At 42.0% G+C, this 16,826-nt stretch overlaps 1 protein-coding gene across 2 annotated transcripts; it reads left to right on the top strand.

Moving 5' to 3' along the window:
* Positions 1–665: 665 nt before the first annotated feature.
* Ccdc160 (coiled-coil domain containing 160) lies at positions 666–9,444 on the top strand. Of its 2 annotated transcripts, none has more exons than XM_051178591.1 (2): positions 666–965; positions 7,477–9,444. In XM_051178591.1, the coding sequence occupies exon 2, from the start codon at positions 7,501–7,503 to the stop codon at positions 8,470–8,472; it is 972 nt and encodes a 323-aa protein (XP_051034548.1). In that variant the 5' UTR covers positions 666–965; positions 7,477–7,500; the 3' UTR covers positions 8,473–9,444. The 2 variants fall into 2 exon arrangements, with proteins under 2 accessions (XP_051034548.1, XP_051034549.1); XM_051178592.1 differs by lacking the exon at positions 666–965 and adding an exon at positions 1,872–2,125.
* The last annotated feature ends 7,382 nt before the right edge of the window (positions 9,445–16,826 follow it).

Consider the following 16,826-nt stretch of genomic DNA (forward strand, 5'->3'; position numbering starts at 1 on the left):
TATGTCACAAAATTGCATGATTGAAATATAATGAAAGTTATGAGTTTTGTTTCCCGAGCAAACCCTTGGCAGTTGGAGGTAGCTTTAAAGAGTCAAGAGAACATTTGGGTGACTGAAAAAAAGCAAACAATTTTACTCTGAGAATAGTGTAAAGTAGTTGTCCCCAAAGTTTTTTTTTGTTTGTTTTGTTTTGTTTTTTAATTCAAATGGGTTTATGAAGAGCTTAGGCAAATTCTCGACTGATTAACAGAGACAACAGGATGGATCTAATCTCCTACACAAGCACAGCCAGGTGATAAGACTTGATTTGGATTCTTAGTACTTGGCCCACTGTAGAACTTCTGGCTAAGCCATTGTGCTGACCTGCAAAGAGTGTGCTTGGGGATAGGGATGGGGATATGATGCAACCCCACATTATTAGCAACCCGACTCCAACCAGAACTTCCAAAGCAAAGCTTCCATTACATCATGTAATTAATATACCAAACCTAGGGATTAACCCTCTGCAACTGCTACTCCATCCCTCCACAGTCAATGATCACATAGCCATGAGAGTCTCCCAGACCCATTCTAAGAGTCCCAATGGGTTTGCTTTACACTTTCTTGACCCTTCCTTTTCTGACTCAGCGTCTTCTCCCTGCCTTCCTATTTCTTGCCTGGCAGAAGCCACCATGGTGGCTGCCCTACCGGGCATGCTCAGTACTCTGGCTCAGCCTTGACTCCCTGACTAGCTGTACTCAGCCTGCAGCGCCCAGTCCCTTCAGTGCCCGGTCCCTTTAAATCCATCCGCGTGGTTGCTAGGCAACAGTGCGGCCCGCGCTGGAGCTGCACTGCAGAGGCTCTGCCCCGGGCCAGCCTGGCCCGGTCGCGTTGGCTAGCACTGAACAAGGGGCTGCCGCCTGCCGGTGGTGGCCGGATTCGGGGAAGAGTGGATAGGGCTCTCCAGACCGCACCCGCGATTCCAGGTACGTCTACGAAAGGGACATCTTGGACTCCCCCGGCGTGCCCCTCTTTACCCCCTGACTCGCCCAGCAAGAAGGCGGAAAACCAAGCAAGTCCCAGCAGCAGGTTTCTCTGTCTCTCTCGCTCTATCTCTCTCTCTCTCTCTCTTGAGAGCTCCAGGCTGGAGCAAGGGAATGTTTGGAAAGAAAAGAAACAGGGCGTGGGAAAGGGGTTATGGAAGAAGAGGGGTCAAGCTTGTCCATTCACTCGCCAGCTACAGGATCGGGACTGGGAGGTGAAAAGTGTCACCTGCAGTGGGGGTTCTAGCAACATCTTGTTCCCAGCCACCTTCTTTTCCATAGCAGCAAGGATGGCAGGAGTTTCAGTTAACCATTCACAGAGAAAAATCTCCAAACTATGCATACAAAGATACAGCAAGAATGTGACTCCCATAGTAATAAAGTCTAAGCCTTGGGAACTCAGGTGACTTCGTATCTTTTCTTCAAGAAGGAATAATTTCACACTAATAACAAAGAGTTGGGGGTGATAACCACACATAGTACCCAGTTTTCAATAGTACTTTTTTTTCTCTCACCATACTGGTCAAACAGTAGAAAAGAATCTGTCCAGGGAAGTGGACCCTTGACCCCCAATATATTAGGGCCCTGAGAGATGAAAGCAAAAAGTAAGATCACTTCTCTTTGTCATGTTTTTACAAATGAACTGTACTCTAAGGGAGGGAAAGCAGTCCTAGGTGCCAGCCCTTTGCTAATGTGGCTCATGATCAGCAAGTTTCTGCCTCCACCACCAGTGGCTTATTTGTCCAGTGCACACTACGAGTAAGGAGATACTGTGTTCAATACAGTATAACCATGATTCTTGTCCTACTTGTCATTTGTGTTGCCTGGGGAAGGAAGGCAGGAGCACAGCAGTTGGCATAATGTATTGAAAACTTAAAAGGAGAAATTACTTCTGTCTGGTGCCACATTGCAGATAGACCCATGGACATTCTAGTTGTAGCATGAGTGACTTTAATGCACTCTTCAGAGACTAACATAGGTTTGGACATTCTTGAAATTATATTTCCTGACTACACTTCAGGGGATGGGGGTGGACTGTTTTTTCCAGCTCAAGTTGGAGGAGACCAGTGACATCCGGTCTAAGACCTTGGACCTCAGGAAGGGTAAGTACAGTTGTTCTGGCTGTTATCTCATCCTGGGAGTTTAGAAGCCCAGAGGAGTCTTGCCCAACATAAACCTTCAACTTTGTAACCGAATCATCAGTCTTCATTGTCAGTATGCTTTCAAGACCGCCTCGTAAACATTCAAAAGCAAAGTGCCCTGAAGACTTTAGCTAAGCCAAATAAACTTCAAGGGAAAAATTAAAGCCCTTGCCCTAAAATGTCATCCAAAGCACTTTGTAAGCCACAGAGGAGATTGTGGATTTTCTTTTCTTCTTCTTAAAGAAACAAAACCATTCCATTAAAATCAAGTGTTACCAGATACCAGTGTGACCATTATACTTGGCTCTGGGTCTGAATGCTTGTCCATGTTAACAGACAAAAAAGGAATGTGACAGCTAGGTATGAAGTGGAAAAATGAATTTACTCATAGTTTTGAAGAGAAAAATTTCAGCTTTTCCTATAGTCAGTGTTACAGCTTCTGGAAATACAAAGAAAGGTGTATATGTAGATTTAGCTGTGAGGCCCCACTTACTGGAATTGGGACAGTCCTGGTGTCAGGGATCACAGTTCTTGAGGTGGCCCATTTGCTATTAACCACCTGTGAAGTAGGTTCATCACCTCTGTTTTATACTTTGAAACTGTGCTTCCTAGAAGGCAATCCTTCAGCGGTTCTGAAAGATGAGTTCTGGGATAGCTAGGCTTCTCTTATCTTCCTCTGCCCCAACCTGCATTTAATCCTTTCCCAAGATTTCCCCTTTCCATCTTCCCTCAGTTTATCTAGTAAAACACAGAGATCCGCTTGGACTGCACACAATTCACTTGGGTCATCGTTTTGTTATTATGTGGGTTATTTTACAACTTAGGGAAAGAGGGTGGGGAAGGTAGCCTAGAGGAACCAGGTCAGAATTGTCTCTGTTTCCTGCCTGGAAGCAATGAAATTTTTTAAAAAAAAAAATTGTTGCAATGCTTACTTTTTTTTTTTCTTTCCTGGGGTAGAGGAGTCTCACTCTTTAGCCCTGACTGGCCTTAACTCCTCTGTAGAGTGAAATGGCCTTGAACTCAGAGATCTACCTTTCTTTGCCTCCTGAGTGCTGAGAATAGACATAAACCTTCATGATTAGCCGAGTAACATATTTTCTTTTCCTATTTTGGCTGAGCAGTTTTTCTGAGGGTCAAAGAGTAGAAAACTACCAGGAATAAAGAGAGGGTGTTCTTTGGACTAAAAAAAAAAAAAAAAAATTGACCTGATGGTCCCTAAGGGATGACAGAAAGTCAGACCTTTTTAAAAGACTTACTTTATGTTCATGGGTATTTCACCTGCATTCAAAGATATATGCATGACAATCATACTTAGTACAATGGATTGCCTGCAACGGGAGTTACAGACAGCTGTGAACTACCATGTGTGTGCTGGAAATTGAACCCAGGTCCTGCAGAGGAGCAGCGAGTGCTCTTAACCGCTGAGTCATCTCACAAGCCTGGAAAGCCAGTTGAGGGAAGTTGAATGACTAAGTAGTGACAGACATTGCTCAGCATGGGTTGGGGGAGGTGAACTTTACCATCACTTCATGTTTCCATAGCTTGAGAAGAAGGACCTTTGTGAGATGGGCAAACCCTCTGGCATCCTCCCAGAAGCTGCTTCCCAGTAACTACCTACCTATGCCAGAACGAACAGTTGCACTTTCAGACACACACATATTTATACCAAGATAGTTCTGAAAATTTGAAACTATAACTCTAATGTAAATGGGACAGTACAACAGAGGGATAAAACCATATTGGTATTGTGTCGGGAACTTTCCCAAAGCATATGATTTCAAATACAAATACAAATATTTTAGAAAACAAATAATTAAGTTTCCTGTGCACCTTAATGGAAGATTCCTCCCCAGGGCCTGACCTTGAACATGAAAGAGAAGTGGTTTCATTGATCTCTTCTTTCCTAATAAACAGTAGCATATCACATTCTGAAGCTGTATAAAGATAGATACACTTTCACCTCGTATTTTCAATACAATGATATATCTGAGAGTCTTAATAAATCATCTGTCATCTGTCTTGGCTTTGTCCTTAACATTGTTGTTACATCACATTATGTTATTAATTCATTCTCAATTTGTTTCATCAGTGATTCCAAAACTTTTTTTTTTTTTTTTTTTTTTTTTTTTTTTTGTAGCTGTTGTTTTCTTTTGTTTTGCTTTTTGAGACAGGGGTTTTCAGTGTAACAGCCCTGGCTGTCCTGGAACTTACTCTGTAGACAAGGCTGGTCTCAAACTCACAGAGATCTGCCTGCCCTGCCTCCTGAGTGCTGGGATTAAAGGCATGTGCCACCACTGTCCAGCCTTTTGTAGAATTCTTGACTTCAAATGATATTACTCTGTCAGCCTCTCTAGAAGGCTTCTCCACTTCCTCCTCTTCCCCTCTTCTTCTTCCTCCTCCTCTTAGTTCAATGGAGACATCTTTGACACAAATCTTAAGCACGGAGTTTAACAGAAAGACAGGTACTCAGGAAACAAATAAGACTTACCCCACATGTGTTTCTCAAGGAAGAGCTGCCATTAAGTAGGCAACTGCTTTGAAAAGGATATAAAACATGAGGCAAGCCATCCCTTACTGCACAAAAATGTCCCCATAAAATAGTCCCCAGAGGATAAATGGTAATATTTTCAGGTGGGACAGTAACTAGAATGATCAGAATTCCATCATTAGCCAGACACAAATGTAGATACAGTTGTTTGATGTAGCAGTGCAGTCCCAATGCCTTCCAGGGCATAATTGTTGTGGAAGACCTCTAATGTTATTTTTGTCATGACTATTTTTTTTCTGTCTGTGTTCTGACAGGATTCTTTGAATTTTTCATTTCCCTTGGGTCCTCCAAGGGTCAATGTATAGCTGGGTAGACACAAGAACACATGTGCCCAGCTGAAAGGGCATGTTAATACTTTCAGGAATGGTTTCCCTTCTGCTGAAGAAAATTACCTAGTAAAGTTGATTGAGAACAAAATGGCTGCCCGGCCTAGGTGGAGGGATGTCATTGTTTTTAAAGCACATTCCTTGTCCTTGCTCAAAGTTCTCACAACATACTTGTTCTGCAGTAGCAGCAAACAGCCCTGAAGAAGGTGCTGCTGACGGCTTTCACCCTTCTTGGAGTTTTGCCACGCTCCAGCTAAGTGTGGGAAGGAGCCTTTAAGGCTGGCTTTCCAGTGAAAGAGAAAAGGGAGCATCTGGGAGACCCCTTGACCCTGCCTGTGGAAGCCTGGGGAGCGGAATGCCAGGGAGCCTTTCAGACCTTTCTTTCTCTCTTCCCCTCCCCCAGTCAGCTTTGCTCTCCTCTTGCGGCTCCTTAAAGGATAACCTAAGCTCTGCAAACAATGGGATCTGTTCTTTTGCTCTGTGGAATGACACAGATGAAGGGGGAGGGGGGTTCCAAAGAAGCACTGACCTGGGAGACAGGAGCTCAGTTTCCTCACAACAGGCTATGTGGCCTTACTCAAGTCACACAGTTTCTCGGAGGTGGTTTATTTCATCAATGGGCTCCTCCAGGTTCTTAGATAAAGGACTGGATTTGTAGGATCCATTGAAAGGTAAATCCTTGCTGGCACTCAGGAAAGTCTACAGAAGAATGGGGAAGAGAGATACGGAAAAATGAAAAAGTGTGTGTGTGTGTGTGTGTGTGTGTGTGTGTGTGTGTGTATGCGCACATCTGAGGAGCAACATTAAAATCACTGATGAAGAGTTTTGTACGTTAACTTCTATCTGTACCCAGACCTCTGTCTTAGATGTTTTCCTGCTTGTATGTGCAGGTATAGAGTGGCTTCACCTTAACTGCACACAGCTCAACTCCTGATCAATGCCACCACTATCTTCACACAGACTTAGGTGAAATCCGACTGTCACTTGGTCAGTCATCTCTCTCTGCCCTTGCTATCAGTAAAAGCTTGTTTTCCCCTCTGGTAAAATTTTGTCTTTTGAAAACATGTGGCAAACAAGCTAAGCCTGCTGCCTTTCCTCTCGCATTGGGCCTTTCTCCTCATTACTGATTGATAGCTGTTCCTCTCTTGTTTGATATTTCTAAAACAGTAGAGAAACCAAGATTCTGATCATCTCCGCATCCCAGGACAGGCACATCATAGAAGCTTCTGGATTGTGACTAAAAGAATAAGAAAAGTCAGAAAGGTCTATTTCTAGAGAAAAACCATGATTCTGTCAAATGTACACCATGAATTTCTTGTCTGGGTTTGTCACTATGGTCTGGGAATGGAATCCAGGATTTGTTACATACCAAATAAACACTCTGTCACTGAGCTACACTCCAGCCCTGATTAACTAAACTTTTTTTTTGTTTGTTTTTGTTTTTGTTTTGAGACGGGGATCTCATGAAGGCCAGGCTGATCTCAAACTCTGTGTAGCCAAGACTGGCCTTGAACTCCTGGTCTTTCTTTCCCTCCCCACAATCCTGGAGTTATAAAGTATGTGCTACCTTCCACACTCTAGTTTTTATCAACTTGGATACTGGTTGTGATTTTCTAGGCTATGTTTTCACCTAAAAATTATACTCAGAGTTGGTATAAGAAAACACTTTATAGAGGCAGACGGATCTCTGTGAGTTCAAGGCCAGCCCGGTCTACTTCCAGGACAGCTAGGACTTAGAACTATTCAGAAAAATCCTGTCTCCAAAAAAAAATGGTAAGAAAGAAAAAGAAAACACTTTTAATAGCATTTTTCAATTGTTGACATAGCAGCTCATTATAAAATTGCTATCCGAACAGAGAGAATTCTGTACACTTGGCAGTCTTTCTTAAAGGCAAAGCCTAAGACTGGACTAGCAGGAATTCATAGGTCAAGGCAGAAGGGCATTTGGCAGAGTTACTCATGAGGAAGTCTGCCTGGTACGCTTTACCAGAAGCAACTCACGTTGCATCAAAGCCTTGACGTTTCAGTCACTTTAAGTAGTTCTGCCCGAGAGAACTAGACATAAAGTAAGACACATTGAAGAAAACGGTATTAACAGTATTTCCTAGTAATTTCAAAATAACCTTTTTACTATGTTAAAGCAGTCTGTTTTCATGCATGCAGTTGCTTCCCGTAGAACTGTCTACAATGAATAAATAAATATGTTCATTTACAGATTCTGTTTCATGGGATGAAAGAATTTTTAGGAGCATGTGTTTGAAACACTTAGCTGCTTTATCCCTTTACATTTATAAACAATGGAAAGAGGTCCAAGTCACTCCATTAGTTTGAGGAGAGCTGGCCCTCAAATGTTCAAGGGCCATCAGGCACAAAGCAGCATTCTTAGTTCTGGGTTACCTTTGGAGATAATTGGCTTGGTTTTAACTTTTGTTTTTCAGGAAATCAAAGAGTTGCTCGACAAAATGGATGCTAGACGAAAGCACTGGAAAGACAATACATCCACTCCCTTTTTAAATGAGCATAATGTTCTAGAAGAGGCTGCTCCTCATCAGTCTTTCTCTGAAGAAACATCTGCAGACAGATCCAGAAAAATGGGGAGAATTTCTAACTTTTCCAGTAGAAACATTCAGGAAGGAAATAAATTTAAGAGGAAAGACTATTCTTCCCAGATAGCGGAAAGAGAACAAGATCCCAATTTAAGAGAGAGAAGGATGAACACATCAAAGAATGTAGCAAACACAAAATCTGCCTTCTGTGACTCACTTGATTGGGATGGTGCAACCAAGAAAAGTTCTCACAAAAGGGAGAGTGCCTCCTCGTGGAATAAGAAGGAATTCCAGGCTGCAGCAAAAGGCACCAGGAAGAAATGGACAGAAGCAATGCCTCCAAAAATCCGCCTGCACCTCCTGAATGAAGAGCTGGGAGAACTTAACCTGAAGTGCCGGGAGATCGAAGAGGACTTTGAAAATGCCGAAAAAGAACTTTTGAACTCTCGAAAGGAAGCCTCGGCGAAATCTGTCAATTTTCAAGAACCAGGAACAACGGCTTCAAAGAATGACCGGGAACTGCAAGCTTTAAAAAACGACCTGTCTGAAAAAGCTACAAACGTAAAAAGCTTAACCCAAGAGCTCCAGCAAGCCAAAGAAGTCATGTACAAATTGAATCTGGAGAACAGAAACTTGAAAGACGCTGTCAGAAAACTGAAGCGTCAAACTGAACTCAGTACCATGCTCCTGAGGGAAGAGATGAAGTTGTTTTACCAGCTGGAAATGGAAAAGATCCGCTTAGAGCTGGGTGCCATCAAGAATGAGCTGAGAGCTGAGAAGAACCAGCGAGCAAAGAACACCAGAGCCCTGCAGTTGCTTGGAAGACACATCGCTTCCTTGGTAAGGTCATCGCATATCGCTGACGACTTTACTGGGAATGTTTTTTAAACTTAAGGGGAAAAAAAAAAGCCTTTCACTGGGCAAGCCATTGAGCCAAATCGATGTTTATTGTACTATGTATTTGTGTACTTCTAAAATGTATTTGATAGCTTGTAATCTTTATGGTGAATCAGAATACCTACAAATCATGCAGATATTAACTTTGAAATGACTTTTTTTCTTTCTGATGAAGTCATTGTGAGAATCCAGATGGGAACTCCTGAAATCTCTTTTATATGGATGCACATATAATATCACTAAAACAAAACAACACCAAAAAAAAACAACAAACAAACAATTCACCAGATCATGGAGGAATTGGAATCAGCAGCATTATGTGTTCTTGTAAGCCATGTCTTTGGCACATCGATGTTCTCCCATCTGTAGTCATCAATGTGAACAATAAAAATCTTGTTTACATAGATAAATATAAAATATGCCTGCGAGTTCTGTAGTTGCCTGCTCAAACTCAGAAGGATAAAAATGCATCTGTTTTGTTTGGGGTCTAACCTTAATTAGACACATGTAAACATCTTGGGAACACAATCTCCCCTGCTGATTCCCCGCTTTTTCCTTGGACTTGGACACAGTTCCCATAGACAAATGATGATTTAGAGTCACTGTTCTGACCTTTGCTAGAAGCAGGGCCTCTGTCAGCCATGGCTCCTGCATTTTCTTTCATTGACCAGCAAGGGGCGTTTTGATTACACCATTCTTCCAGAGTTCAGCCAGGGGAATTTTCCAAGCTCCTTGCCTGGCTTCCATCACTGAGCTAGGGCTGCTGTGAAAGGCATTTGATGTCATCTAGACAAACTTCTAGTGTGCTGGCTTGATTTAGGTTATCACCCACCCCTGTAAGGGACCCAGAAAATGATAATGTGCTTTGTATTTACAAAGAGGGAAAATGTGCTGCTTCTGTCCTTCAGTGGAAATGATGGCTCAGGTTGCTTTTCTGCAATGGTGGTGTTGACCATCAAGATTTCTGGCAATCAGACGCTTACTTGCATTGCATTTTTGGATATTGTAATATGATTACATAATTTCTTCCTACCCTTTCCTCCCTCTAAACCACACACACGTGCCCTCCTTGTTCCCTTGCAAATTCATGGACTCCTTTTTCATTAATTGTTGTTACATACCCATATGTATATGTAGATACATGAGCAGGTATATTCCTAAATATAACCTAATTAGTCTGTATAACGCTAGTTGTATGTATATTTTCAGGGCATTTGGTATTGGATAGCCAGTTGGTGTTTCTCCCACTCTGAGCATCTCTTAGTTTGCTGTAGTTTGTTGTATACACCTGAGACCTTGTGGGCTTTCTCGGTCCATTTTGTCATGTCTATTCCTGTTGTCCTTGTTAAGATTATGTTTAAGCAGTTATGTTGGTGAGCTTCTGACACTCCTAGGATACACAATCTCACAGCAAACTCTCTAATCCTCCAGCTCTTACAATTTTTTTGCCCCTATTCCAAAATGTTCTTTGATCCCTAGGTTAAGGAGTTGTTTTATAAATGAATCCCCTGGGACTGTGCTCCATAACTGCATTTTGATTGTGAGAAGTACACTTATCTGTGGATATAAGGGCAAGCATTTAAAGTATAGTTAGTGATTATTCTAGTTTAGTAAAGGTTTTCCTCCCTGATCTCTGACTTCACTAGTTCTGGTTTGTTTGTTTGTTTGTTTTTGTTTTTGTTTTTTTATGTAGTGTATAGAAACAAGGGAGTCACTGGGAGGTGGTGGCACACAGGTTTAATCCCAGCCCTTGGGAGGCAGAGGCAGGTGGATCTTTGTGAGTTTGAGACCAGCCTGGTCTACAAGAGCTAGTTCCAGGACAGGCTCCAAAACTACACAGAGAAACCCTGTCTCGAAAAATCAAAATCAAAACAAAACAAAACAACAACAACAACAAAAAAAAAAACCAAGGGGATGTCTAATTATTTTAATAATTTTATTTATGCAGCTGTTTTGCATGCACAAATATATGTACAACACATATGTGCCTGGTACCTATGGAGGCAAAAAGAAGGTATCAAATGCCCTGGAACTGGATTACAGGCAGTTATGAGCTACCAGGTGGGTGCTGGGAATCAAACCTGTGTCCTCTGGAAGAGCAGCCTGTGCTTTTAACCTCAGAGGCATCTCTCTAGCCCCTTATTTGGATCTTTTCAAGCCCAAATGAATCAAATGTAATCACAGACTATGAGAGTGGGGATACAGTCAGAAAGGTGGGGGAATCCCCAAACTGGGATTTGGGATACTTGATCTCTAGAACTTGATTTCCCATTGACTATTTAATTTCTTCTAGATCTAAAAGCCCTGATTTATAAAATGAGAAAGCAGATCTGTCATAAAGACACTCTTCAGAGCAGACTATGGTGGCATGGGCCTGTAGTTGCATCACTCCAGAGGGCTCACTGAAGCCTAGAGGTCCAAAGCCAAACTGAGCATCATAGTAATACCCCATCACTTAGGAAACTTTCTGTTCAGGTTTTAGGTAGTGACTTCAACTTAATAATTTTTATTTAAAAGTATAACTAACTATACCTGTGAGGAGGTAAAATCATTCATTAAGACCAGGGAAGGTAATGAACGGAAGCAAACTCAGCTGACCCAGAGGCTAGGCAGGTTGCCTGGCCAGGGAAGAATGGATTCAAGTGTAAGATAATCAACGTTGGTGCTTTCTCACTTAATCATAAAGGCAAAGCAGGCACTGGTAGCCTGCTTCAAAGCAAAGAAGATTTCTGGGGCTTTAGTGGTCACTCTGACTTCCCACCAAGAGTCTACCTGCAAACGGAAACTAGGGCTTCTTGGCCCTATTTGCATCATTTGTTCTTCAACACACTCTTAAAAATTGTTCATTGTCTTTGCCCTGTGAAGGTGTTCATTCCTTAATGGTAGTAGGCTGAGCTGTCACAGTGTGCTACACCACCAAGCTCAGTCATTCAATAGAATTCTGTTTTGTGTGTGTGTGATGCTGGTAATCAAACCCAAGTTCTTGCTTATGCTAGAGCAAGAACACAACCACTGAGTTATACTCCCACCGTTAATGTATTTCTTTTCTTTTCCTCCCTCCCTTCCTCCCTTCCTTGTTATGAGTAAGGTTTTTCCTGCTGGCCTGGACCCACCATGGCGCCAGCCCCAAATAACACACAGAGACTCTGTATTTGATATAATGCTGTTGGTCAGTTACTAGTTTCTTATCGGCTACCTCTGTCTTAATTATTAACCCATTTCTATTAATCTAAGTATTTCCATGTGGTCTCATCTTACCGGAGAGAGAGGCCGCCAGCATTCTGCTCTCTCCTTCTCTCCATCTTGACTCCTCCATACTCCTTCCTCTTTCCTCCTTGTCTCCAAGTCCCGTCTATCTTCCTTTCCTATTGGCCAACAGTGCTTTATTCATTATCCTGTATGAGAAACATATTTACAGAATGACATCTCCCATCACTTCCCCCCTCCCATCCTCCATCCTTTCCTTCCTTCCATTTCTGTCCTTTTTTTGAGACAGAGCCTCAGCGTGTAGCTCTTATTGACCTCCAACCAAATCCTTCTATTTTAACTTTCCAATTGCTAGTGAAATATCCAAGCATTTTAAAATGGGGATGGCACATCAGATCATTTATCCCTTTAGTTTGTTGAGTGTAGAATTTGAAATCAGATATGGGACCACCAAGTCCATAATTCTTCCCCAAGAAACCTGGGTTGTCAGTATTATTGAAATGTGTTGTACTTAGGGCTCCAGTTCTATCATATTTTGTTGAGTCTTTATCATCATCGATCCTTACTAATTTTAGAAATATTTTAATTGTGTACCTGGTGTATGTATGGGGTGGGGGTGGAGGACACAAGTCAACAGTAGTTGTCTTCCATCACTTTCCACTTTGCTTTGGGAGTCTCCCACTGAACCCAACTGACTAGACTGAATGGCCACTGAGGCCCTGGCTTCCTTCTGTCTCTGTCTCTCAGTGCTGGGTTACAAGCACCCACTGCCATGCCCAGCTTTGTGTTGGGTGATGAAGCTCCAAATTCACGCACGTTGTCACAGTAGTTCAGCAAGTACTCTACCCACTGATCCCTTGCTTAACTTCAAATTAACGGCATGTCACAATATAGTTGTTAGTATTTTTTTCTACGTCATTTTTTAAATACTGGTATATCTCTGAAGGCAGTTCTAGATTATTCCAACTGAGGTGAAAAAGCCACTCTAAATGTGGGTGGCATCATTCCATGGGCTGAAGTCTTGGACTGAAGAAATTAGCGAAAGTGAGCTGAGCACCAGCATCCATCTCCCTCTGCTTCCTGACTGTGATTGTAATGTGACCAGCCACTTCCTGTTCCAGACACCATGGTTTCTCTGACATGATAGACTAAACCTACCTTTGAATGGTAAGCCAGAATAAACCCTTCCTTCCTCAAGTTGCTTTGGTTGGATAGTTGGTATACCTGGTTTATACCCATTTCTCAGAATGTATTCAGAGTTATCTTTGAAGCATTTCCTTTGTCTTTCACACCATGCTTCTTGACATTAAAACAGGCACACAGCAGTAGAAAAAAAACCTGAGAGATTCTTTGTCACCAGAACCTTTGGTTATATTTTAAAAAAATTTCAAAGTTTTATTATGTGTGCTATGGAACAGTGTCCCCTGACTTGAAATGATTTAGAACTCGGAGCACTTGTGATTGCCTGCAAAGCACCTGTACAAGATTGGGGTCATTAACTTTTTGTCAGGAAACACAGGAGATGCTCATGAGGCCCTAATGTTCTTCAATGATTTAAAGACAGTTAATACTTCCTGTGAGACAGAAACATTTTCTTTATTGGTGTAGCCACCCATAAGTTACCCCTGTTCTGTAAGTAGCCACCCACTCACCTATGCTACTATAAGAAGCCTTAGTTAAAATCATTGGTTCAGCAAGCTACATATGGGTGGAATTGTTTGTTTCTGTTGTTGGTTCCCTACCTGGGGTATAGTCATTTGTTTGTGTCTCCTTAGCAAAAGTGTTCATATACAACAACATGTCACACAATTCCATATATGCAGACTTGTGTGCTATGCACTGATTGCCAGGTGTTTTTTTAGATGAAGAAACTGGGGCTCAGAGATGATGAATGATTTAGGCAACATCATACAACTAGTAACTAAGCGATCTTGAATTCAAACCCAGCTTGCCGTGTTTAATTACAACACATTTCCTACTATATTAGACCATATTGTACTTTTAAATGAGCCAAACCCAGTCATTCTAAAGGTTGTCTAACTTTCTTAAAGACCAACAGTTTTAGTACTATAACCTAAACTCAGATTGACTTAACCATATAAGTGGCTGAGAGGAGTGGGGTGTGTGTGTGTGTGTGTGTGTGTGTGTGTCCCCATCCATGTGTGATGGGTAAGTAGGTCTATATGAAGGAGACAGCATCTTATTCTCTGGTGATGAACTGTGATTGTAACATAAAAACAACTGAAATATGAAGCCAAATCAACAGCTCTGTAAGTTTAGTGCCAGCATTGGCAGAGAAACCAAAAAACCAGGCAACCAGGACTCTGATGAGTCTTTGTTGTAGTGTTGGGGGTCTCAATATTTTCCCATTCAAAATTACTCATCATTTTTCATACAATATTTACTTCTTTGGAATCCTTGCCTTCTAAAGTGTTGTCATTGAAAGCTAATTAGCTCTGAGGGAAAAAAATCACAATGATGTAAAGATCCCTGCTGCTAAGAATGTGTTAATTATATAGAAGATTTGCATGTTTTCCTCTTACTCTTTCTTTGCTTCCTGGCAAGTTTGTCAGTTACAAGAAAGGAATTGTATCCTGTTCAGTCTTTAAATTTGTTTGGGTATATGCATGTGAGCATCAGTAGTCAAAGATGCAAGAAGAGGGCATTGGGTCCCATGGAACACATGTCAGGGTACTCAAAGAGAACTGCAATCTTCTATGGGAACAGCAAGCACTCAAAACCTTGACAAAGGTGTCTCAGGGTCCTTTTTATTAAAATGTTTTCAATTACAACACAATATGTTTTCTTTTAAATCTACACATTTATTTGGGAATGTATAAAAACAATTTTTCTCCTTCATATATTGAAGTAGAACAAAATGTGGAGAGTTGCTCTTGACACTTATAAATGTGAGTTATGTCAGCACAGATCCTGAAGGATGTTTTCAAAATATGTGATATACTTTTATCTTTTATGTGGATGTAGCTTAAGGACTTACCACCCCCCCCCTGCAAATATGGGTTATTGTAAAACATTCCTTTTGGGTATATTTTAAGATTTGTTTAATAAATAAACTTCTGAGACTGTGGAGATGGTTCATGGGTTAAGAACACTTGTTGCTTTTGCAGAGCATCCAGGTTCAGTTCCCAGAACCTACATAATGGCTGCCAGCCACCCATAACTTCACTTCCAGGAAATCCAATGCCTTCTTTTGACTTAGAAAGGAACTAGTCATGTATGTGGTATGCGTATGTACATACAGGCAAAATGCTCATACATCTATAAAAATATCAATTTAAAATACATGAACTGCTGTCAGCAAGAGGGCTCCAGTTCATCTGCTTGTGTCAGAGAGAGGTTGCAGACCTTGAGACATGTGCTTTGTGGCATTCTGCCAAGGTGGGTATACTGGTAGGATGTAGAGAAGCAGATGTTTATTGGGGATCAACAATCCTGAGTGAAAGAGGGAGGAAGCAAGGCTGAGCAGAGATAGATGGGAAACCTGCACATGAGGCTAGCAGAGGGATGTGGGTGGAGATGGATGGACCTTCATGCTCCTGCCTCACTCAGTCACCAAAAGCAGGATGGTACTGAGTGGCTTGCTCCAGATAAAGCAAAGCCTGAAATCACTGAGGGCTGGACCATCTGTGGACTTGACTCCTACCGCTGCAGCTAGCCCTTCCTTGAAGTATATGCTTGATGAGCACCTATTCAACACTCCTTCTGGATTCCTTCAGGCCTTTCTCCCAGGTGTGTGAGAATCCTGTAGAAACTCAGCCTCATTCGTGCACTGATCTCAGGGGTCCAATTGAAACTTTCCCTGCCTCTTCTATTATTCATTTTAGGATACTCTCACCCATAATCACTGCCCTCTGCTGGATTTTGTAGCTTCCTAGCTGGCTTGATCCCAACCCTCATTGTGAATGGAGCCAACCATCTGATCAGTATGCCCTTCTTATGCTGTAGCTGTTGTGGTGATCACTTATAATCACATTGAGACTAAGAGTGCCAAGTTAGGCCCAAGTAGCACACATATTTTTCAAATATTTCTCCCTGCTCCACTGGTAGGATAGCAGCACTCCTGCGCAGCAACACCTCTTCTGGTCCTGAGGCATAAGGAGCCAAGGTTCCCTGACAGTGGCATTACTTCTAACTTAGGCAGGGCTCTTGGTATAGCCCTAATGAAGATGCATCCTCTTTGGAGACCAGGTCCTGTGGCCTTGTATGGTGTTGGGGAGATTTCTTTGCTTGCTCATAGTTAGGTTTATGGCTAAAGCCTCTATAATAACAGCAACAAATAAAAACTAGTCACAAGACAGTGCATATGAGCTCATTTAGTGTAAGTTCCATATGGGCCCAGAAGCTTCCTGAAATGATAGCAAGAAACAAGGAAGCATGTATATTTTTATGCTTAAGTCAGATGAAGTGTGAACAGCCATGGCAGAAGTAGAAGACAAAATGGTATGATCCAGTAGTAAATAAACTAGTGAGGATGGAGAGTTTCCTCATTTGTTCAGAATCTTCTCTCTGTCCTGTGGCGTCAAAGATAAGAGCAGTCTTGAATGTGTACTTGATGGCTTTCTTCAGTTGGGGTGAAGGGAAGGTGACACTGGCCACTGTCCAGTTTTCATTTGTACTTTTTAAAAATTTTATTTTATGTGCATTGGTGTTTTGCCAGTGTCAGGTCCCCTGCAACTGGAATTACAGAGAGTTGTGAGCTGCCGTGTAGGGGTTGGAAATTGAACCTGTATCCTCTGGAAGAGCAGTCTGTGCTCTTAACTACTAAGCCATCTCTCCATCCCCTAATTTGTGCTGATCCAACCTTTTCGTAAAATAAGTTTTGCCATATTTTTGCTTTGTTTTGTTTTCCACACAACGTTTCTCTGTGTAGTCCTGGCTTCCCTGGAACTATGTAGACCAGACTGAGCTCAAACTCATAGATCTGCCTGCCTCTGCCTCCCATGTGCTGGGATTAAAGGTGTGCACCTCTATGCCTGGCAGTTTACCATCTCCTTATAGTTAATACCAAAGTCTCCCAAAGCAATAGGCATGAACTGAAGGAGTGAAAGTGCTAGAACGGTAGTGCAGTCGTAAAGGTCTAGGCTGTATGAACTTGTACTTCTCTCAAGCCCTCTACT

This window comes from Phodopus roborovskii, unplaced genomic scaffold, assembly GCF_943737965.1.
Source record: "Phodopus roborovskii unplaced genomic scaffold, PHOROB, whole genome shotgun sequence".
NCBI classification, from domain to species: domain Eukaryota; kingdom Metazoa; phylum Chordata; class Mammalia; order Rodentia; family Cricetidae; genus Phodopus; species Phodopus roborovskii.